Source organism: Bombus fervidus, chromosome 16 (assembly GCF_041682495.2).
Source record: "Bombus fervidus isolate BK054 chromosome 16, iyBomFerv1, whole genome shotgun sequence".
NCBI classification, from domain to species: Eukaryota; Metazoa; Arthropoda; class Insecta; order Hymenoptera; family Apidae; genus Bombus; species Bombus fervidus.
Window position 1 is genome coordinate 5,867,846 of NC_091532.1, and position 22,581 is coordinate 5,890,426.

A 22,581-nucleotide genomic window follows, 5' to 3' on the forward strand; every position below is an offset into this window, starting at 1 on the left:
TCATCGCATTTGATTTCATACATATTTATGATAAGTATTATAAACTATCAAAGAAGAGAGTAAAGATACAGTAACGTATATATTTAAAGTTCATTATCTTGAAAAATATCACTTGTAAAAGTCGTTCGTGTTAAGATAGTCACATACATGCGCGTTTAAATGTTTATGTGTCTCGTGCACGTGCAAGAGAGAGTTTGCAGCAGTCGCCGACGCTGTCGACAGTAGCAAGGTGTGTGCTTGTGCCTTTTACCTAAATCTTCCATCGCATCCAACAAATTTCATTTTCAACATTTAAAAATCGTTTATATCAATAGACAAGTTACACAGGTTAGTAACTACAGAAATGACGAACTTCCAAGCTATATCTACCTACAGTTTTACGAAATTAGAAAGTACACACATCTTACAACTATTTATCATACCGTATATTTCATATTTTCAATTGCTTGCCAGTAAAAACTGAAAATCAAAATTCACTTCTTGCTAATTGCAATTCTAATATGGTTACTTTTCAGTATTACATCAAGGTGCTATAAAGTTAATATAACACTAGAAAAATGATTAAAACAGTTACAAAATCTCAGGTATTTAACAGTAACAAAATGATATATTCCAGATATCGATTTCAAAAGATAGTAATCGATATCTACTATCTCGTTTAATGCGATAGACTTAGTTTCCTATTGCGTTGTCACTAGGCAGCAGATTTTTATGCAAATTCATATTTCTCAGAATATATTTAGGAGTTAGATGGACAACTGTTTTATCTACTAATTCATTATAGGAAGCGTTATACTTTCGATATTTTATACGTCTTTTCTATGCAATTTTGCACACCCAAATCTCTTATAAATGCATAAAAATCCGCGATTTAGTTATCACTTTGATATTCATTCGCTTTCGATTTCGGTTCGGCGAGAGTGCAGTTCGATAAAAAGGAAATTCCTATATTTGCAGCGAATCGAAAAGTGAATTGACAATTTTGAAGGAAGGAGAAAAAGAGTTCTGCGCGAAAGAAAAAAAGAGCGCATTAAACGCGGATCGGTGGCCGGTGCGGAGATGGTCGTTTGATCGTCGCTCGAAGTCAATGTCGAGATACACGGTCGCAGGTAGTCGCCCTCTACTACGCTCGTACGTAAGATTGGTTCGTGCGTGTATGGTGGTTGGTAGTAGTCGCGACGCTGCCGAGAGCAGCTGAAGTGCGTGTACGTCGTTCTTCGTGATCTGGCCAACACGGTGTTCACGGCGTGTGTATGTGTAATTCGTTTCTCGTCGAATTTTGCGTGGTCGCAGGGAGAAAGTGCTGAAGACGGATTAAGGATCAAAGAGAAGCTGGGTGTGACTCGCAATGTGACAAAACTTCGCCGACCTTGGCGGGACGGTGAGTGACCTTTTTGAATGGCATGCACGTCGTCGCTTCATTTTTTATCCGTATACAGAACACCGAGGTGCGGAGAACTCACCGGTGTTTCTACCGCTCGGCACTTTCTCACGGGAAAAATGTCTTATTAATTACTACGACAGCGAGACGCGTAACGAGCTTCGACCACAATTATACTTTCTGCCTTCGCCTGCTGAACCCTTTTCACCGTGTTCCGGCGGTCAGATAGCCACGTTTTTTTCCCTTTCTAACGTCACAGGTAGTATCTTCTTATTAACCTTTTACAAAATTCAAAGGAAACCTTGTTCTCTAATATGAGAATGCGATTCACGTCGCATTCTGTTGTTTTTAACGTTTGTCTCTAGAAAGAGAAGAGGAAAAAAAGAAAGGGAGGGAGAGAGAGAGAGAGAGAGAGACGGACAGACATATAGAGAGTAAGGAAGAGAAAGAAAGAGATAGTGGAAAAGGCGCGAGTATCTCCTTTCTAGTGGAAGAAAATTCTTGACATTTACGCATACAATTAGCCCATGCTGTATTTTATTTTCTCTAAACGCTTCCCGTATTCTGCCTACGTCTGTTTCACGCGCAATAACGTACGGTAGAGTTTGATCGATTCAACGTGCAACACATTGGCGTCTGGCTGTCCTTCTTCATGTTCTGACGTACGCAAATACGCATAGACACGCGGTGAAGACGCGCGTACGCGAATAATGATTTGCAAATGATACGTGATCGAAAGGTCTTCGATAAGAAGTGAAAGTTGTAAGGCGAGTAGAGAAGACTCAGGGGCGAATAAGAAGCCCGAAAAATGCTGCGTTAGAAAAATTTAGATACGCCGTTGCTTTGGAGGGTTAGCAGCCTCGTTTCCCCGAGCCGGCGAATCAATATTTGAGGGTAAGCGTCCCGACTGTCGGCGTCGAAGCTGCAGAACGTGAGTCACTCACCCCTGATTGCGAGGGAGAAGGAGAGAAGGATGACTCTTCTCTTTTCTCTTTCACCCTCTCTTCTTGTATCGCGGCTGGAGTAGGCTCGACTTGCCTCGACTCGACTCGACTCGATACGCGTTGCGCCGTTGTGTGCAGGAAGACTGCAACATTCAGGCGGAAGTTGCTCTTTCCATCTTCATCGTGTCACCCCAATGGGAACAAATATCGATCGATTTCTTTCACGTAACTAGACTGCGGAGATTTTTAGGCGAATTCGTATTTTTAAGAAGAAGACGTGAAACTAAAGAAACACGATTGAAGATATTTGTTATTCCTGTATTAAATACGAATTTTATGCACATTTTATTCGGCCAGAAAAATTTCTTACTTTATTGCGATACAAAAACGATATTTAAAATTAATTTCTTAATGAAACCCTTGATAAAATGTACGGAGTAAAGCTGTGCGTAAGGGTATGGCAAAACAGTATAATATTAGGAAAAATTCTTTAAAATATCGTTTGAAATATCTACGCTACATGTTTAGAAATCGATCGATTCTTCATTTTATCGGTTTTCGGATTACATTTATCTGAAAATAATATCATAGAAATCATAGAAAGTTTTTTCTGTTTAATTATTACAGGCTTCGGAACGATATAATCGAGGAGAAATCGCTAGAGATGTAGAAATTTGTTGGGAAGAGGCGGAATTTAGCTTGACGTTCTCGGTCGTTAATCGCCGACGGAATTAAGAAATAAACGCGTATCGAAGTTGTCGTCGCGGGATTTGGCGGCGGTTTAATTAAGATACTTACGAATTTTCGGATTCCCTGTACAATCGTAAGAACGGAACGTTAATTTACGACCTTTAAAAGACGACCATGCACGCATACGAGCGTGAAATGTATGCACCTAACTAAACCCGTTTGAGGGAGTCACGGTGGGAACAGGTTCCATAAAATTGAGCGTTCTTCCGTAGGACTTTTATCTCCGACTAACTATCTTCGCACCGTACCACGCTTGTATCTATATAAAATACCACGGCCCTTTCCCGATTTTCTAAACGCGTTCTCTAAGTCTTAGTTAGAAAGTCAAATTCTTTTGATCCTATGCCGATTATTACCACTTTTAACATATTAGATATCTTCTTTCGTTTTATACTTTAATTTAATTAAAATATCAATGTAGCTACGTTATTAGATATGAGAAGATAACAAGACAAAATATCTGTTCCAGTAGATTTCTTCACTTTTAACTAATTTTAACACCTACTAAATTTTATTTTATTAAAACAAATATCATCTATGGGCCACGAAGAAATCAGCGGAAGCGTCTGACTGGATTTTCCTTACTACGTACCATCGCCCTTACAAAATTTACAATGTCTCGGAGCCATCGTTGTCGCGCGAGATTAGAATCGCGTGACTTTCAGGAACGTAAATCGCGTGCAAGAATTTTTCGTTCGTATTCCTTCTTCCCAGCAACGGCGGAGAACGATATTAAGCACAATAGGATAGTTGTAAGTTAAAATAATGTTGGCTACCGTATTTATAATCGAGCGAAAGGCATAAGAAAGCGAAGAAGCGCGGACAGGAATGCTCGTACGATGACTGAATGAATGAGAATAAAGTGAAAAGTGGCATTTATTTTCGAATAAATCGAAAGAGGCACAGCCAGCATGACTATGTATATGAAAAGATAGTATCTCCGTGTAACACGATTACGATTCAAATCCTGGATTTATTCTCCAGTAACAAGTCGAACGCTATTTTGTTTGGATTCGTGGTAGATCGATCGCGGCTGCTTCTTGCAACTCATCAAATGGGATTTTAGGATTTTTATCGTCGCGAGATCTTTCATCTTCATCTTCCGTGACCAATTATCAGAGTTCGGAGAAGAGGAGACGCGCGTTCGAGAAGTCAATGAGCCAAGCTGTACTACGCTCGACTATGCTAGCCGGTCTACGCCTCGTCCTTTTCCGATTTTACCGCGCACCGTTACGTGAATATGGTTTCGCGTACACGTCTAACGGTTGTTATTGTAACTGCCTCGCAATACCACGGTTTTCATTCGATTTTTCATCGTACGCTTTCTAGAAACATTGATCGATCGTTCCGCAGTAAAATATTCAATTTGCTGAGTGTTAGAAAATTTGTCATTCCGGGGAATTTAATCTCGCTTGATTATTTTTCCTATGCTTCTGGAAGAATTCTAGAACAATTGTATTAATAATATATGCAAAATGTAAATTCCAATACGATGACTTTGCAATTTAAATTGCCTCGGAATACCGTTTAATCTGTCGTTCGTGCGATTCCAATAAAAATTCGTTGTCATTGAAGAATTATTAATTAATCGAGAAAGTTCTCTCGCTTCTTTTTACGGCGCAAGTAATGTAAAGAAATTATTCATCAAAATGTAAATCAAGTTATTCTGCATATTTTTGTACCTTTCTTCTTCGACGTAAAAGGGAACGGCAGAAGTTTCAGTTGCGCGAAATTATTCCAAAACGTAGGATCTAATTTATCGATTGCCAGAAAATGTATTATTCCAAGAGTTTGATCTTCCATGACTTTGATTTGTCGTCCTGGAAATTTACTTTCCACATTCTTGGCAAGGTCGACATTGCGATTCAAGTATTCCATACTTACACGTATGTCTAATAACCAACAAATCGTTTGAATCGAAGCGGAGTAGAGATAGATCGCATCTCTAATGGTAGTTTCATTGTCAATTAAGAGCTAACGAAGGAACATGTTATGTTCTCAGCAGTGATCATGTAGATACTTGCTTGGCTCTGCAACCTTGAACGGAACCGTGTACGTACACCGGTTATTGTAATAGGTATGCGGAGTTGTTCGCATGTTCATTCGTCAGGCGGTCAGATGGACGAAGGCGAGTACCACAAAACGAAAAGTTCTCAGGGATGCTGGCCCTGTTCTCTTCGCAGAAAAATAATTCCTCCCTAATTTTGGCCAATCTTCGTCGGCCGTTGCAGCATTGTAAAACACGAAGACGAGACGCGGATGATTGGGAAAAAAGAATTCATCGAAGATCTGGTAGAAATCGATAAAATGTTTTCTCGACTCTTTCATATCTTGCAATTTATCATGTAGGAAGATATTAACTACGAGATTATTTCGCTAGATTCTAGCCTGGAGCATTACTTTCTAGGCTTAATTCGAGATTTAAAAAAAAAAGAAGAAATCGCAAGACTTTTTGATATCAGCTTTCCCAGTATGCTTAAAGAATATTTGCTAGCTTTTTATTTTATCTGAATTAGAAACACCAAAAACATTCAATAATCGTTAAACTGTAAAGGTGGATATTTCATGCCCGAGGCTATTTCGATCGGGTTAAGAATTTCTCGCAAGGTAGTAGGTAGAGAAGCTTCATTTCGTCGCTTAGAAAAATTTAACCGGCAAAAGTTTCGTCATAATCTCAGTTTACAACGCTTCATGATGTTATATGAATTTTTGGGAGATTTTTTTAACAAGTATTATCTACTGAGAAATGCATCGGACACGAAAGACCCGCGTATTACACGTTTACAGTTCGAGGATACCGTAACGACGTTTACGGAATAAGGGTTAATAATATGATGTAGTATGAGCACGGTTACGACGGTCCAGAACTTGAAATATCGCTAGCCATTACGTAGCCATTACAGAAAATTTAGTTTCACGAGAAACGTGTTTCCAGTTTACACGTTGCACTCTACAATTTTCCTTGAACCTCTGTAACCGCGTCAATTTTAGAGACTAAAAAGAAAAAAAAAGAAAAAAGAAAAGCAGGAGAAAGAAGAATCCTTTCCTGGACACAATTTCAAGAAGATATATTTTTAGAAAATAGAAGAAGGAAATCGAGTTTTTTAGTTGAAAACTGTAATGGTCGTTTAAATTCGCGAACAAATGGGCGAAATTCCACGTCGTTTTATTGTGCAATTATTTCACAGTTAGAGAAACAGTCGGTGCGTGTCGAGTCAATTTACACCGGGCTCTCTATGGGATTTCTGTGCACGGATTAATGGGATTCAGAGGATTTGTAGAGGCAGTGTCAGCTGGGGCTCGCTACGCGCCGCGTCAAAAGATCATTACCGGAGACTCGACGAACGATTACAAAGCAGCGTTGCGCCGCGTAACGTCGATGTAATCGATCGAGCAATAAATCCTGCTGCCTTTAAACTTTTTGACGGGGCATTTCACGCTTCCGAGTTCAGTCTGTTCGTGCGAAAAAACACGTGGCCCGTGTGATCCGACGAAAAGTCGCGTGCCGGCCAAAACACTAAATTGTATCGCTGATCTCTGGAAAGGCCGATAAACGTGGTTTATGTCTTCATTAAAACCAACCAAATTGTACGACTTGTCTTTCGTTGCTCGTTCTTAAGATCGTCCGACCGCTGGTCGAATAAGAAAACGGTTTAGTAACGTCGAGGCTAGTTTGAAGGCGAGTGGAGATGGGCTACTTACGGGGGCTTATCTACGTTTTCTGAGAAGCTGCCCGATCAATTTGAAAAGGTGCCTGTCATTAGGAGGAAAGATGCAGACGTGGCTTTCAAGGATAATTGGTAGGTTCGAGAATTCCAGGTCTGGTTGTCATGCCATATTTTTCGCGTAATCCGCGTAATTAATAGCTATTTCACAGAAAACAAAGGATACTCCGACCCTTTCCTGTGGGTAAATTGCAGGAATATGGGCAGTTTGCTGTATAAAGGTGTGTACTCACCGGCACATGTTCGCAAACAGTGTTTTGCAAGATCTTGGCGCGAACGTTTTCTGACCACTTTGCCGACGACTTTCTCGGGAACATTTCTTCAAATAAACTCAGTTCACCGTATCTACAATGACATTTGACGTATCTGTAGTCTCTGGACATATCGAATTCGGATCGAGTTGAAGTTTTTCATATTTTTCATTCTTTTAAGAAAATTAAAAGGACGAAAAAACGTCGGCGAGTATCTCATCGGCAAACTCTGTTAATTGCTGTTATCTCTTATTTGCTGTTATTCGATGACCGGAGACGATGAATAGTATGTTCGCGAATAGTATGCGAATAAACGGAAAGCGGACGATGGACTATCCACGACGTATGGTATTTGAAAAAATTAAGCGAGTATTCGGTTTAACCATCGTGGACAATTAATTTTACGTAGTGAAGAAACACACGAGTACAGGGATAGGAATCTCCAGGCGAAAAGATGTTATCGTTATCGCGCATTTTCCACCAGGCGGTTAACCGGAATTTAAGAGTCGGCGACGTGTGAGCGAGAACGAGCATGGAATATCAAGCTGTCTGCACCGTCCATGGAATACCATCGCTGGACGCGTTTCATCGTGTAAGAACGTACGCACCCAAGCTCGGCGGAAAATTGATCGTCTTTCGAGCCATTTTTTTCAAGCTCGTTCGATTCGGAGCAAATGGAGCCGAAGAATAATCGTTGGCAATTATATTGGAAGTGCGATCATTTCCGAGTAAACGTAGCCGGAGTAAACGTTTAACACGAACGACAGAGAACGGTAGTTGGCACGTAGGTGTTACACCCATTGATCCGTACCTGATTCGTTCAAGCAATTATGTTAATAACGACGGACGAAGGCAGACGTAGCTCGAGGTTATTAGAGTGCACCAGCGTGTCTGAAACTTTAGCTCTACTACTATCTTAACGATCTGTGAATCGTTTCGTCCTACGCGTTACCGTAAACTCATCGGTGCAATCTCGAAGTTGAGAGCGAGCGCGGATGATTCGCGAGTTTTCTTCTCGCGCAGCAGTACGGTGTGCAATTTCGTTTTCTATGCAGCTCGCTCGACGGATCTTCTTGCGACACGTTGGTCACGCATGGTACCGGTTTTTACCGCTGAGTTTCTGCGATGCGATCGTGGACTCGCGTAAGGGAAAGGTGGCAAAACGTAGCAAACGTTGGATAAAGCGCGGACATTAGAGACGAAAGCGTAAGGAAGCGATTTCTTGGTGATTCATTCGAGCGGAGTATTATCGGAGCTGAGGAGAAACTCGTCATGCTCGGCAGTAACGAAGAGAGTCGATCGCGTGTGGTATGGCAATTTTTATCGTAAGTTTCTGCCGAGCAAAAAATGACAAAGCGGTGATAAACGTTGCCGTGTACATCGGGGATGAGAGCGCGAAGAAGACTATAGCTTAGTAATTATTCCGAGCGAAGTATTATCGAAGCGAAGGGAAGATCGTGCGTCGCGTCTCGAAGAGGAACGAAGAAGCGGCCCTCCGCCTATAAGCATCACGTCCCTGGCCACCTCCTCGGCTCCTTCGTTCGTTTTTTTCTTGTTCTCGTCGGGTCGTTTTGTTCTGAAGGCGAGTCGGCTGGTCCGTGCTCGTTGTCTACCTGCTCGTAGCTGGTTGTGCAAGCGGTGGTTCGATTGGTTCGTGCCGATGCACCATCCGTTTGGATTGGTCAAACCGGATCGGTTAGCCTCCGGGGAAGGAGGATCGCGAGCCGATGCCACCAGAGACCTATCGTGCTCTTGCTACGGTCAACTAGTCCCGTGATCTCGAGGACCGGCGATTCTCTAACGCAACAAGACAAACAGGACAAAGAAGAAGATGCTCGTTGCAGACGGTCGTCCTTTGCGCCACGTATTACCTTGGGCCTTATTAAACACGCGCAAACGCGTTGAAACGGGTTGCCGTTACAGTACCACAGTACGAGTAGAGTGGACCATTTATAACTATACCGAGCCTCCCCTTCGAATAACACAGCGTTCCAAGTCGTTGGAGAATCGTTCGTTCAGATGGGATAATCGAGGAAAACTTGCACCTTTCGTATCGTAATCTTACTTAGGAGAAATTTTTTACTTGTTCATTACGTATTTTCAGACGCCTGACGATGATGTACTATGTCAGAGAATGCTCGATATCTTAAGGTCTGAATGCTTGAAAATTAGAATTTTACGAGATGGCTGGTACGTTACAACAACGAACAGGTTGAACGAATTTGCCGTAAAAGGGAACGCGAGTCTCTTGGTGCAAGGAGGGTGAAACGAGCGGAAATCGTCGTTCCCACGTTTTACAGCGGGTATCGCATTCTCACACTGGCGGAAGATATTCGGTGCGAGAAAGCGGCGGTGCTAGATGCGTTTTTTCATCGATTCTTCTGCGCTCGAAGAAAATGCAATTAACTGGAAACGAAAAGTTCCGTCTCGCTGCGATTAATAAAGTCCAACAAAATTCTTGATTTTCCTGTAAACGAACTCGTCTACCGCTTTTTGCTCCTAGTTTCCTAGGTCGTGCGTACTCGATGACCTCTTCTAGGTACGATGAATTATTCAACGGCTCTCGAGACTTCTCGTTTCTCTTGCTTCGTCTAAAATATTTTGTGAGTTATCAGAGTGAAGAAAACGAACGATTCGAATTCTCTTTTCCTGCTCGTGTCTGGCTCAAGGTCATGATCTTTGAACCAACGAGTGGCACGATTGCTTCTCGTGTCCTCTACTTAGACGTTGAAACCAGTTTAAAACCAACCGAACTAAGAAGCAACGCTACCTGCTTTATTATTAAAACAATTAGAATTACATTAACCAAATACAAGTAAAGAGTATAAAAATCAAAGTGACACGAGATCAACGTCGAAGAGAAACGATTTTCCGATTGTTTCAAGAAACGTATATATTTAACTTATTAATCTATTAAGCAACCAGTGTTTCATTCTTTCGTTTGCGATTTTTTTTCAGCCGATTCGCATTATCGAATTTTCTTTTGAATTCCATTTTTCAGTTTCCGTTTCTCCCTCCACCTATCTTCTCAAATACGTAAATTTTCAAGAATTCGAAGTATCTATAGATTTTTACCTATCGCGATACCCCTTGCTCCAACTGCCGAAGGAAATTCCTGAAGGTTCGGACCTGTCCCTAAGACGTGAACTGGAATGTTGACGAAACGCCGGAACGAAGCGCGCGACGTGCTATCGTAAAGGCGATAGAGAGCCAAAGAGGACCACAAATATGCGTCTATCGTTCGATGAACACCGTGAAAGTTTCAAATCTAAAAACCAGATTTTCTATTTTACAGATGGAAGGCCGCGCGAGCGTACGTTGAACCGAACGAGCGAGCAGAAAGGGGATCGGCGACAATGGGACACTTGTCTGGGAGGGTAGAACACGCGAAGAAGGAGCGGTCGTTGTAAGAGGGTGGTTGTCATGGCGAGGTGGAAATGGATCTTCTCGTTGCTCGCGGCCTTCTGCACCCTGACCGACGCGTACCTGGCGGTGCTGTCTTCGAGCACGCCCGCAGGCAGCGTGGTTTTCGAGGCAGGTGTACCGCAGCTGGGTGGGCGTCGAAAGTACGAGGTTTCGAACGAGAGGACTGCCTGGTTTGCCAGGAAGCTGCTCAAGGTGCATCCTCACACTGGCCGGGTCACGTTGGCGCGATCTTTGAGCTGCGACGGTCTTCAGTATCCGCGAATCTTCACCTTCTACGTGGACTCGACCAGTTCAAGGTTAGGCAGACCGACGATCGACTATTACAGTCTGCCACTCAGGATCCTGATCACCGGTTGTGGCGGAGAGAATCGAGATCTAGCTGCTACCAGGGGATGGATGGCGGAGACTTTGGCCTCGTACGCTATGCCCAGCACCGAGAGGTGAATCTTCGGTTTTTAACTAATTACGAGCCTATTGTTTTCATTGTTTCGCGTACCTTTTACATCGCCCTTTGAAAATACTCCGTTCGTTTTATCCGATGATTCGATAAATAACGTTGGCATGTACATCAAGAGATTTAATTAGGAAATTAAACGAAGGAAATTGATATTCGGGATTTTTGTACGCGATTAGAATAAAGAAACGATGAAAGTGAGAAGGATAATATCCGAATCGATGAGATCTAATTCGATTTAAATTTACAATATAGGAAATTATTTCTCGGACAATCGAATACGTCGACCCAACGGGAGACTCCCCGTGGCTGATGTTCATTTAGATAATCTGCTGGTAATTAGCTCGCCGCATTAACTGCTATGCGAGCTTCGTTCCTATTTTTCTATGATTAATTCACGTGACGTGACAGCGTAGTAGTTAACGCGCGCAGTTTTACCGGGAAACAAGCAACGGTAATCGCGATAAGGGATAATAAGATTCGCATGCTGTTCTTCTGTCTGCCAACAGGTTCACGGAGGTTTGCCTTAGAACGTCTCAGCTGGTAGCAGCGTTGCGAGACTTCCTTCCACAGACTGCCCTAAAAGAGTGCGAGACTAGGTGGGGTGGCGTAGCGGATCCCAGGTTTCTGATCGAAGGTGCAGCAGGAGATTTGGTCTCGGCAACGGAGCAATGCTTGGTGGATCCTCTTTGGAAAATCTCCGTGTCGATGAATCTCAGATGTGGCATTGAGTCGCGGTTAACCGACGCGGAACATCGTCTGAAGATCGTCTTTCATCACCGTCAACTGGACGACACGGATCTCGGCAGGCGAGTCCGCAGAGAATTGAAGAATCAGTCTCCGTATTTCGAGCAATCCCTGTACGTTGCGGTCGTCGAAGAGGAAAAAGAACCTGGCGCGTACGTAACATCCGTGAGAGCCAGGGATCCTGAAGGAGGCACGGTTCGTTACTCCATGAGTTCTCTGTTAGATGCACGATCACAGGCGTTACTCGTCTTGGATCCAGTTACGGGAAGGGTTACGACACGCGCTAGATTAGACAGAGAGAGCGTGGACGTTCACTATTTTCGGGTACTTGCCGTGGACGACTCGTTCCCTCCGAGAACCGGTACTACCACCTTACAGGTGAACGTCCTGGATACGAACGATCACGCGCCAACCTTCGAGTGGCCGGAAGACGAGGCTTCTATCAGAGAGGGTGTACCAGTTGGTTCTACGGTCGTTACGGTCAAAGCTACGGACCAAGATGCAGGCAGAAACGCCGAAGTCGAATATTCCATCTTATCGACGACCAGCGGCAGTGGAGTTGCTAACGCCGACGACGCTCTGACCTTCAGGATAGATCCGAGAACCGGTGTTGTTACAACGCGTACGCCTCTCGACAGAGAAAAGACCGAGGTGTACACGGTCATCCTGAGCGTGACCGATCAGGCGACACCACCTTCCGCGCGAAAATCTGCGAACGCCACGCTGGTGGTCCGCGTGCTAGACGATAATGATAATTACCCTCAATTCACTGAACGTACATACTCTGCTTGGATACCGGAGGACTTGGATTACACGGCGAATCCGGTGATAGCGCGCATACGCGCAACGGACGCGGATTCGGGGAACAACGCGGCTGTTCGATACGCCATAATCGGTGGAAACACGCAGAATACTTTTTCCATAGACTCTATGATCGGCGACGTGGCTCTCGTCAAGCCTCTGGATTACGAATCCACCAGGAGTTACAAGATAGTTATACGCGCTCAGGACGGTGGTTCGCCAGCCAGGTCGAACACTACGCAGTTGTTAGTGCACGTAGGAGATGTGAATGATAATGCGCCGCGATTTTACACCAGTCACTTTCAAGAGTCCGTGTCGGAGAACGTTCCTATAGGATACTCGATGCTGAGGATACAGGCGTACGATGCCGATGAGGGTGCGAACGCTCAAATAAAGTACACTATAGGGGCGCGAGACTTCTCCGGAGCTTCCACCGAAAACTTCCCCATAACCGTTAACACGGAGACTGGGTGGATCTATACAACGAAACAGCTCGATCGTGAACAATGTTCAAGGTATAGTTACATTTAAGGATCGTAACTGTTATGATCCAAATTAAAAAACTTATGCTATAGGAGTTTATAGTTTGGTTTAAATAATTTCTGGTTAAGAATAATCGTCGTAAATGACCTAAATGCGGTTAAGTAGATTTGGCTATCGATGATCATTATGGAGGGGGAAAATATTTTTTGGTTTCCGGTAATCATTATCGATGGCGAAAAATTTTGTTACTTTCGATCATCGTCGATTTTAGTCCCGGTACTAGATACTATCTACGAGTAATATTAACGAAAGTTGACAATCGTCTCTCATTATATATCAATTGATTAAACTCTTTATTTAGGTACCAGTTTACCGTGATCGCAGCGGACTCTGGTGAAGTACCAAAATCTGCGAGCGCTACCGTAATACTTACTGTAACCGATGTGAACGACAACGATCCTTATTTCGACCCTAAGAACTACGAAGCTGTGGTGTCTGAAGACGATCCCCCGGGTACTCCTGTCACCTCTGTCACGGCGACCGATCCTGACGAGGACGCTAGGATACATTACGAAATCACCGCTGGCAATACTAGAGGTCGATTCTCGATCGCGTCTCAGAATGGACGTGGTTTGATAACAGTAGCTCAACCGCTCGATTATAAACAAGAAAAGAGGTTCGTTCTTACTGTCACGGCCTCTGATAGCGGTGGTAGGACCGACACAGCTCTCGTTTATGTCAACATCTCGGACGCCAATAATTTCGAACCGGTTTTTGAGAACACACCGTACGCTGTGTCACTGTTCGAAGATGCGCCCATTGGCACAACAGTTCTCGTCGTCAGCGCGACCGATTCAGACGTTGGAAAGAATGCTCAAATCACCTACAGCTTAGGCACCGATGGTGGGGAGTCAGCGTCCGAATTTACCATAAATCCACAAACAGGAGCTATCACGACCACTCGTACTTTGGATCGTGAACTTGTACCTGGCTATTTCCTAACTGTTACCGCGAGAGATGGAGGCGTGCCACCTTTATCGGATACCATCAACGTGGAAATATCCGTTACGGATGTGAACGACAACGCTCCTGTTTTCGAAGCTCCTCAATACCAAGGAACCATTCCGGAAGATGTTGCGGGTGGTACTAGTGTTCTCAGAGTTTCCGCCACCGACGCGGACACAGATCTCAATGGCAGAGTAAGAGCAATTTGAATTTCGCTGATCAATCTTTTTGAAATTCTTTTGAAGCGGATGAGATATAGTCGTAACGGTAAAAAATTGAACGACATATCGTAACAGTTTTGATAGTAAGCGTTAATAGTAAAGTATTAAGAGTAAAAAGTTGAGTGTAATAGATAAATTGTGTGAGACGTTTGTATTTAAAGTACACCGTGTTATAATAAATAAATCGTGTCTATCATTGTACCATTGTTTTAGGTGAGATACGCTTTGGAGGACGACGGGGATGGCGCCTTTGCTATAGACTCAAGCACGGGTGTAATTAGAACAGCCAAGCCATTGGACAGAGAATCTGTCGCCATGTACACTTTGAAAGCAGTTGCGATGGACAGAGGATCTCCCTCTCTCTCGACGGTAGTGCCAGTGACAATTAAAATACAGGATGTGAACGATTCTCCACCCGCTTTCGAGAACGACAAGATCGTTCTTTACATAGCCGAAAATTCGCCGATCGGTTCAACCGTCGGTGAAATTTACGCGCACGATCCGGACGAAGGACCAAACGCCGTTGTACAGTATTCCGTGATAGGAGGCGAGGATTCAAACAGTTTCGCCCTGAATGTCAGGTCAGGTGCGGATCGCGCGGAACTGATTACGCTCGAAGAACTGGACTACGAGTCGCCAAAGAAAAAGTTCGAGTTAGTCGTGCGTGCCGCTTCGCCTCCTTTGCGATCGGATGCTCTAGTTCAGATACTAGTAACCGACGTGAACGACAACGCGCCCGTATTGAAGGACTTTCAGATTATATTCAATAACTTCAAAGACTTCTTTCCGACCGCTCCCATAGGCAAGATACCTGCTGTGGACGCGGACGTCACGGATAAGTTAACATACACCGTGCTTGCTGGGAACAATGCCAATTTGATCGACTTGAACAGAACCACCGGTGAAATCCGACTGTCGCCGCAATTGAACACGAATGTACCACGTGTGGCGACGATGGAGGTGTCCGTCACGGACGGTATCAACGAGGTCAAGGCCACGATGACTCTCTCGGTGCGCCTGATCACCGATAAAATGCTCCTCAATTCCATCACCGTTAGATTAGACGACATGACGGCCGAGGCTTTCCTCAGTCCTCTGCTGGGATATTTTCTGGATGGTTTGGCAGCAATTATCCCGTGCCCCAGAGAGAACATCTTTCTCTTTAGCATACAGGAGGACGCCAATGTAAATGGAAAGATCCTAAACGTGAGCTTCTCTGCGCGTAAAGTAGAACCAGGCGTGACGGACGAGTTTTACAGCCCGCAATTTCTTCAGGAACGTGTTTATCTGAACAGGGGTATACTGGCGAGACTGGCCACAGTTACGGTACTACCGTTCGACGATAATCTTTGCGTCAGAGAACCCTGTTTGAATTTCGAGGAATGCGTAACGGTATTAAAGTTTGGAAATGCTTCTGGATTCGCTAGTAGCGACACTGTACTGTTTAGACCTATATATCCGGTAACGACCTTCGCGTGCAGATGCGCGAAGGGTTTCACTGGTAGCAAGGAATCTTACTTATGCGACACGGAGGTTAACTTATGCTACTCGAATCCGTGTATGAACGATGGCACTTGTTACAGAAGAGAAGGAGGATACGCATGTTTCTGTGGCCCCGAATTCGCGGGAGAAAACTGCGAAATCTCGTTGAACAAGGACTCTTGCGCTCCAGGAATCTGTAAAGGAGGTTCCCAGTGTACCATGAAAACGACTGGCGGTTTCACTTGTGAAGGTTGTCCTGTGACGACTCTAGAAAGCGTGACTCCACTCTGCGAGCTGAAGGCTCGTAGCTTTGGATCGGCAACGTTCCTCACGTTCGCGTCTCTGAGGCAAAGACACAGGCTGCATATCAAATTAAGATTCGCTACCGAAGCAGCAAACGGTCTTTTGCTTTACAACGGGCGATACAACGAGAAACACGACTTCATAGCTTTAGAGATAATCGATTCCGAGGTACAGTTCAGCTTTTCCCTTGGCGACGAGATTACCCGAGCGAGTGCCAGCATACCTGGTGGAGTATCCGATGGTCAGTGGCACGAAGTGGAAGTCTCTTACATAAATAAAACTGTAACGATCTCGCTCGACAACTGTGACGTTGCTCTCGCTTTGGAATACGGCAAGAGACTTGGATCGAGGTGGTCTTGCGCGGGGAGAAGCGAACAAGTGTTGGAGGAACGTTGCAGCATCGTCACCGAGACGTGTCATCGATTCTTGGATCTAACAGGACCTTTGCAATTAGGTGGCCTGCCTGCTATACCATCTAGTTTTCGTATCAGAAACAAAGATTTCGTGGGTTGCGTCAGCGACCTGTACATCGATCATATTTTCATCGATCTAAATTCATTTGTAGCCGACAATGGCACTAATCCTGGTTGCCCAGAGAAGGTTTCCTTCTGTTCATCGACTCCGTGCAAAAATAACGGCAAGTGTCGAGAGATATGGTCCGGTTTCGTTTGCGAGTGCGAAGAGAATTTTGCTGGACCTACCTGCGCCGATGAAGTCGGTAAACCATGGAACTTCCACGGTGACGGAATGCTCAGCTTTAATCCTTTACTGAGACCCATCCAGCTTCCCTGGTTAACAGCGCTCAGCCTGAGAACGCGATCCAAGCAGGCGTTCGTCATGAGCGTGCAAATAGGGCAGAACAGTTCTGCGTTGCTGGAGATCCGAGAGGGTAAACTAGTTGCTCTGTTAGACGGCGCGGACATCATTCAAACATGGAACGACGTCGCCGACGGCGAATGGCACAGAGTGGAGATCACTTGGCAAAGTGGTCACGTCTCTCTCGATATCGATTACCGGAATAGGCCCATATCCTCGTCATTACCAGCGAAATTACAGGGTCTGTACATCGGTAGGATACTGGTCGGTGGACCGGAGCAATCGATGAACACCGAGCTACCATATTTCGACGGCTGCCTCCAGGATATTCGTATAGGCAGCAACCAGAGCGTATTATTAAGACCGACCGTTCAGGAGAATGTCGCGACCGGCTGCAGTTCGGAGGCCGAGTGTAACGTCGACTGTCCGGAAGCATCGATTTGCGTTCCAAAATGGCAAGCGGGCGAGTGCGTTTGCGCGACCGGTCGCGTAGGACGTAACTGCGACCGCGTTTGTGATTTGAATCCCTGTAACAGTACTGGAACCTGTATCGAGGATACGGCCTCTCGTAGGGGATACAGATGCGATTGTAACTCGCCAGAATACTCCGGAGACTACTGCGAGATTAAAGCTGACCAACCTTGCCCGGCAACCTGGTGGGGCTCGCCTGTGTGTGGGCCATGTCATTGCGACGAGTCCAAGGGCTATGATCCTGCATGCAATAAGACTACAGGCGAATGTTACTGTAAGGAGAATCACTATCAACCTTCGGGTAAAAAGGAGTGCATTCCATGCGAATGTTACACAACTGGAAGCTTCGGTCCTCGCTGTGACACCGAGACTGGACAGTGCCGATGCAGAATCGGGGTCATTGGACGGTCTTGCACGGCGTGTCCCAATCCATATGCCGAAGTCACTCTTCGTGGCTGCGAGGTGGTGTATGATGGGTGTCCTAGATCTTACGCCGAAGGTTTATGGTGGCCGAGGACCAAGTTTGGAATGACTGCTGTCGAGGATTGTCCTGATATCGCTGAAGGAAAGACTTCTAGATCTTGTGACGACAAACTGGGTGGTTGGCAAGAACCTGATCTCTTTAACTGCACCTCAGAAGCGTTCATCGAGCAAAGACATCAGCTAGCCGCGTTAGAGACCAAGGATTTGACTTTGAATACCTATGTCGCTGTTAAAATAGCAAAAGACGTGCACAAAGCGGTGAACGCGACCAAAGACTTGTACGGAGCTGATCTTTTGATCGCAGAATCCTTGCTGATAGCATTGTTGCAATATGAAGAAAGTTTGGTCGGATTGAACTTGACTCATAGTCAAGATAAAGATTACGTTTCTCATTTGGTTGGCATTTCTAGCCATATTCTGAAATCCAAATATGCGGAGAAATGGTCGAGGATTGAGATTCTTAACGGTGATACTCCTGACAAGATTTTGGATGCAATGGCGAGTTATTTGAAGACCTTGACTGCGTCTCAACATGATACTTTTACTAATCCTTTTGAAGTAGTCGACACTAACGTTGGTAAGCAAAATGAATATTTTTGTTCTCTTTTCTAGTCAATAACATTTATAATTATTTGTAATTGTTCAAATTGAATGATTTATTACAATTTATTGATCTTAAGTGATTTATTTTTGCAGTGTTAGGTTTGGATGTAGTAACTTCTGAAAGTTTATTCGGATACGAGACTGCAGAATACATGGATGATCCGTCAGCGTCTACGGTAAGGCCAACTGAAGCGGATCAGAAGGTTGTCCTGCCTGATACTTCTGCGTTCTTGTCGTCCCCTGCTCATTTCGGCCCGTCAATTACTTTCCCAAAGTATAACAATTACATGGCCGATCCAAGCAGATTCGACCCATATTCAAAGATACGAGTGCCTCTTAATATATTAGGCATAAAACCTCTAATGCAAGGGGAATTAAATGTTAAGAAAAGTTTGGTCAATCGAAAGGCTGTGTTGAGTTACGTGCAATATAAGCAATTAGGTGCCCTGTTGCCTCAAAGGTAAATAATTATATTCGTTATCTTGCATGGATTAACAATATCGATTATAATTCATTTTTTTTTTTCAGATTCGATGATTCCGTGGCAGTTAGATGGGGCGTAGAAGTAGCGGTAGGCTCGCCAGTCGTAACAGTATCCGTTTTAGTACCTTCGGATGACGGTTACGAGTCTCTGACTGGAATTCCTTTGCAATCCCCAGTTCAAATTAGTCTTTGGCTTAGCGAGAAGGACGAGTTTAAGACTAGAACCAATCCACAATGTGTACATTGGAGTACGATTAGAGGGTACGCTCTGTAACACTTTATTCGCTCCTTCAACTCTACTCGGACCGAATCGTTCATCTTAAATTTGTTTGTCTGTTAAAGAATCGGTGAATGGAGCCGAATAGGTTGTACTACGGAAGTCGAGGATGATTCTCTGTCTTTCGGCACCATCGTAAACTGCTCCTGTTTCCAGTTATCCACTTTTGCAATACTAACGGACGTACTTGATCCAGAATACGTCCCAGAACCGTCTTTACTGGAAGATGTAACGAGCTATAGTGCATTTATGCTCGCGTTGCCTTTGCTATTATCTGCCTTACTCATTCTGGCTTTGATACGAGGCGGTGGTACAAATTCGAATAGCATCCATAAAAATTTGGTAATGTGCGTTTTCTTCGCCGAAGTGCTCTACTTGATCGCGCTCAAAGCCAGAAGTCCTCTAGTCTCGAATGAGTTTCCGTGTAAACTAACGGCCATTGGTTTACACTATGCTTGGTTGAGTACATTCTCGTGGACTTTGGTGGACTCCATTCATCTATATCGAATGTTAACCGAAATGAGAGACGTGAACCATGGACAAATGAGATTCTACTATACAATGGGCTATGGAGCTCCAGCTATCATTGTTGGACTGACTATCGGCGTTAGAGCCGATCAATACGGAAACTTTTATTTGTTCGTATAATTCTACTTTTTACTTAAGTATTCTAACAAAAGAAACATTGTTCATGACAAATATTTGATCTATTTCAGCTGTTGGTTATCAATTTATGAAACCGTGATCTGGTCTTTGATAGGACCAGTTTGTCTAGCAGTTTTTGTGAACTTCTGCATTCTTGTCATGTCAGTACGAGCGGCGTTCACATTAAAAGAACACATTATGGGTTTTGGAAATTTAAGGACGTTACTCTGGTTATCGGTAGCTTCGTTACCTTTACTTGGATCTACATGGACTCTGACAGTTCTCAATGCCTCCGAAAATTCTCCAACATTGTCATACCTGCTTAGTATAGCAGTAGTCGTTCATGCATCGTTTAGTTTGGTCGGTTATTGCTTCATTAATGGTAGAGTAAGAAGGAATCTGTATTTAAGTTTATTGAGATGCATTGGGAAAAAGACACCTTTGTTAGAAGGAAGTATGGGAAACGGAAGCAGCAGCCAGAACGTAAACGGTCATTCGGTACGTCAAATAATTTAATTCAATTGCATTAAATGAAGAGTGGAAAAAGTAATTTTTCTAACTTGAATAATATTACAGCGGTCTGCGTTGGCGTACTCGTCGACGTATAGTGGAGCAGAGTCTGTGTGTAGGAGAGTCCACGTAGGAGTCTCGACGAGTAGTACAACTTCACGAAGTACAAATAAAACTGGGTCCAGCCCCTATCGTAGCGATACACATTTAAGGCATACATCAACATCCACGAGCAATTATAATAGTGACAGAGATCCCTATATGTCTTCTAGAAGCCACAGATCAACGTTACATTCTAGACAAGGTATTTGTTGGAGTCAAGTTTGATCTGAAGTCGCTGTTACTTCTAATAATTATAACAATTCATAGAAGCGACAGAACCAAGGAATCAACGTAGAGATTCCGAATCAGATTCAGACGGATCCCAAGCAGAAGGTGGAGGAAGAAGCTTAGATCTTGCGAGTTCGCATAGCTCCGACGAAGAAGATGTTACGTCAAGGTCGCACCGAAATATGGGCGTCTCGACGCAGCAACCAGTCGCACACAATTATTTGCCTAATATTCACAGCAATCCTACCGAACACTTGAACATACTTTGCTCAAACACGGAACTATTCCCAAACATTAAACCAATTTACGCGCCTAGGTGGAGTTCTCAGTTACCAGAAGCATATTTATCATCAAATGGTAATCCTCGATAAGCTCTAAAACCTTATAGTATTAGAATGTTCCAAATCAAATTTCAACAACCTTTTTATTTATAGTAATCGACGTGCGCGGAAGTCAATGGTCTGGAGGTACCATGTCCGACAACGAAATGGCCTCGAACAAGACTTCCAGTCCGAATCCACTGCCTTATCCCGAAATGAATTCACCTCAGAAGAGTCAACCGGATGAAAATTATTCGGAAGGGGAAGAAAAGCTTCATCACTTAGGAGAAAAATACCTGTTCCCATATACAGCTGAGGAAGATCACACTGTCTCACCTACTCCATACATGCTACCCATTTCTTCGCGCATTCTTGCATCCAGCATGAGTCATCACTCGCAAAATTCAAACCATGAGAATCTGAGTGGCTCTGAAAGATATGGAAGTCTGAAGAGGGGACAGAGTCTACATGGTTCTCAACACGATAACCTCAGTGGCTCGGAAAGATACGGTAGCTTAAAGCGCGGCAAAATTACACCGACTGTGCTAGAAGATTCACCGGAATATATTCTACCTATGAGCGGTAGAATATTGTCCAGTTCACTGACTCACGATTTACAGCATAGCAATGAATTGGCTGCGCTCAGACAACAGCAGCAGCAACAATACGAACAGACCATTACGGAGACCGAGTAAGTATGATGTATTACATTTGAGAAAAATATCTTGAGTCACAACAAATGGTATCGATATAGTTTAACTAAGTTCGTTTGATTTATAATTTACGCTTACCCTGGATGTGACAATTAGTGAAGAGGTAAGCGTCTGTAGGAATATTACATAGCTCTAGAACTATTTATTATGCTACTAATAGTACTTGTTAAAGTAAAAGTCACACTGAGTTTGAAGCTTTAATGTGACAATGTAGGTTGTTAATTTCTTTCTAATTTTTGTTGTTTCAGGAAGGATACTAATGCGGAAACGTCAGTATGACGATCTCCGTGCTACAAACAAACACCGTACAAAGTAATATAACGTACTTAGCTTAAAATTCAAATGATTAAATATATATATATATATAGATATAGATATATATATATTTCTTAGAGTGGTAATTGCTCTAAGGTATATTTTAAGAGCGGCCATGACTGTACTTACAAAGTTAGCCATATGGATTAGTATGTATGTGTGAGTGCCTGTACGTATCTATATACATACGCTTGTCGGTATTTCATTTCGTGTGATTCCAGCTTCGGTTCGGAAGCGACTCTTTCGACTTCTTCGTTAACGATAAACGCGACGAATGGTCGGAAGACATATGATCTCTAGTTCATTTCATCATTCGTGTAATTAATATCACTTTCTCTAGTACCTTAATTTTTAAACTCAGTATTGTGCAATGTATACATTCCAATTTCACTTTATATTTAGATTCTATTTTCTTCCTTCATTTTCTTTTCTCTCCCCTCGTTTTTTAAGAAGTTTACAATGTTTTATACATGCCATGTGGAAGAATCGTACAACTGTGCGGCGCAATTTCCATAGTTTTGTATATATTTATATGAAAAGAATGTGACAAAATACATAATTTATACATATCCTTCATCGGGTGACCGCGAATTTTCTACATTCCGTTCATTTATTCTGTTTCTCTTATTAGCTGCTTAGATA

The 22,581-nt window shown here is 43.6% G+C and overlaps 1 protein-coding gene across 3 annotated transcripts; it reads left to right on the forward strand.

Moving 5' to 3' along the window:
- The first annotated feature begins 226 nt into the window (after window positions 1-226).
- On the forward strand, window positions 227-22,515 carry Stan (protocadherin-like wing polarity protein stan). Of its 3 annotated transcripts, none has more exons than XM_072019144.1 (13): window positions 227-327; window positions 10,347-10,917; window positions 11,441-12,994; window positions 13,324-14,161; window positions 14,402-18,320; window positions 18,440-18,806; window positions 18,875-19,090; window positions 19,172-19,744; window positions 19,823-20,249; window positions 20,328-20,565; window positions 20,631-20,948; window positions 21,026-21,602; window positions 21,873-22,515. In XM_072019144.1, exons 2-13 carry the CDS (start codon window positions 10,475-10,477, stop codon window positions 21,901-21,903), a joined length of 9,501 nt encoding a protein of 3,166 aa, XP_071875245.1. In that variant the 5' UTR covers window positions 227-327; window positions 10,347-10,474; the 3' UTR covers window positions 21,904-22,515. The 3 variants fall into 3 exon arrangements, with proteins under 3 accessions (XP_071875245.1, XP_071875246.1, XP_071875244.1); XM_072019145.1 differs by lacking the exon at window positions 227-327 and adding an exon at window positions 1,111-1,381 and having other exon boundaries at window positions 21,026-21,613; window positions 21,877-22,515; XM_072019143.1 differs by lacking the exon at window positions 227-327 and adding an exon at window positions 1,111-1,381.
- Window positions 22,516-22,581: the final 66 nt, after the last annotated feature.

What these genes read in the sequence shown, in the direction of transcription:
- Stan (XM_072019144.1), top strand. Translation starts at nt 10,475, where the DNA reads ATGGCGAGGTGGAAATGGATCTTCTCGTTGCTCGCGGCCTTCTGCACC. An exon ending in GCTATGCCCAGCACCGAGAG is followed by an intron (nt 10,918 to 11,440) that starts GTGAATCTTCGG and finishes GTCTGCCAACAG; the next exon opens with GTTCACGGAGGTTTGCCTTA. An exon ending in AGAACGTAAACGGTCATTCG is followed by an intron (nt 20,250 to 20,327) that starts GTACGTCAAATA and finishes ATAATATTACAG; the next exon opens with CGGTCTGCGTTGGCGTACTC.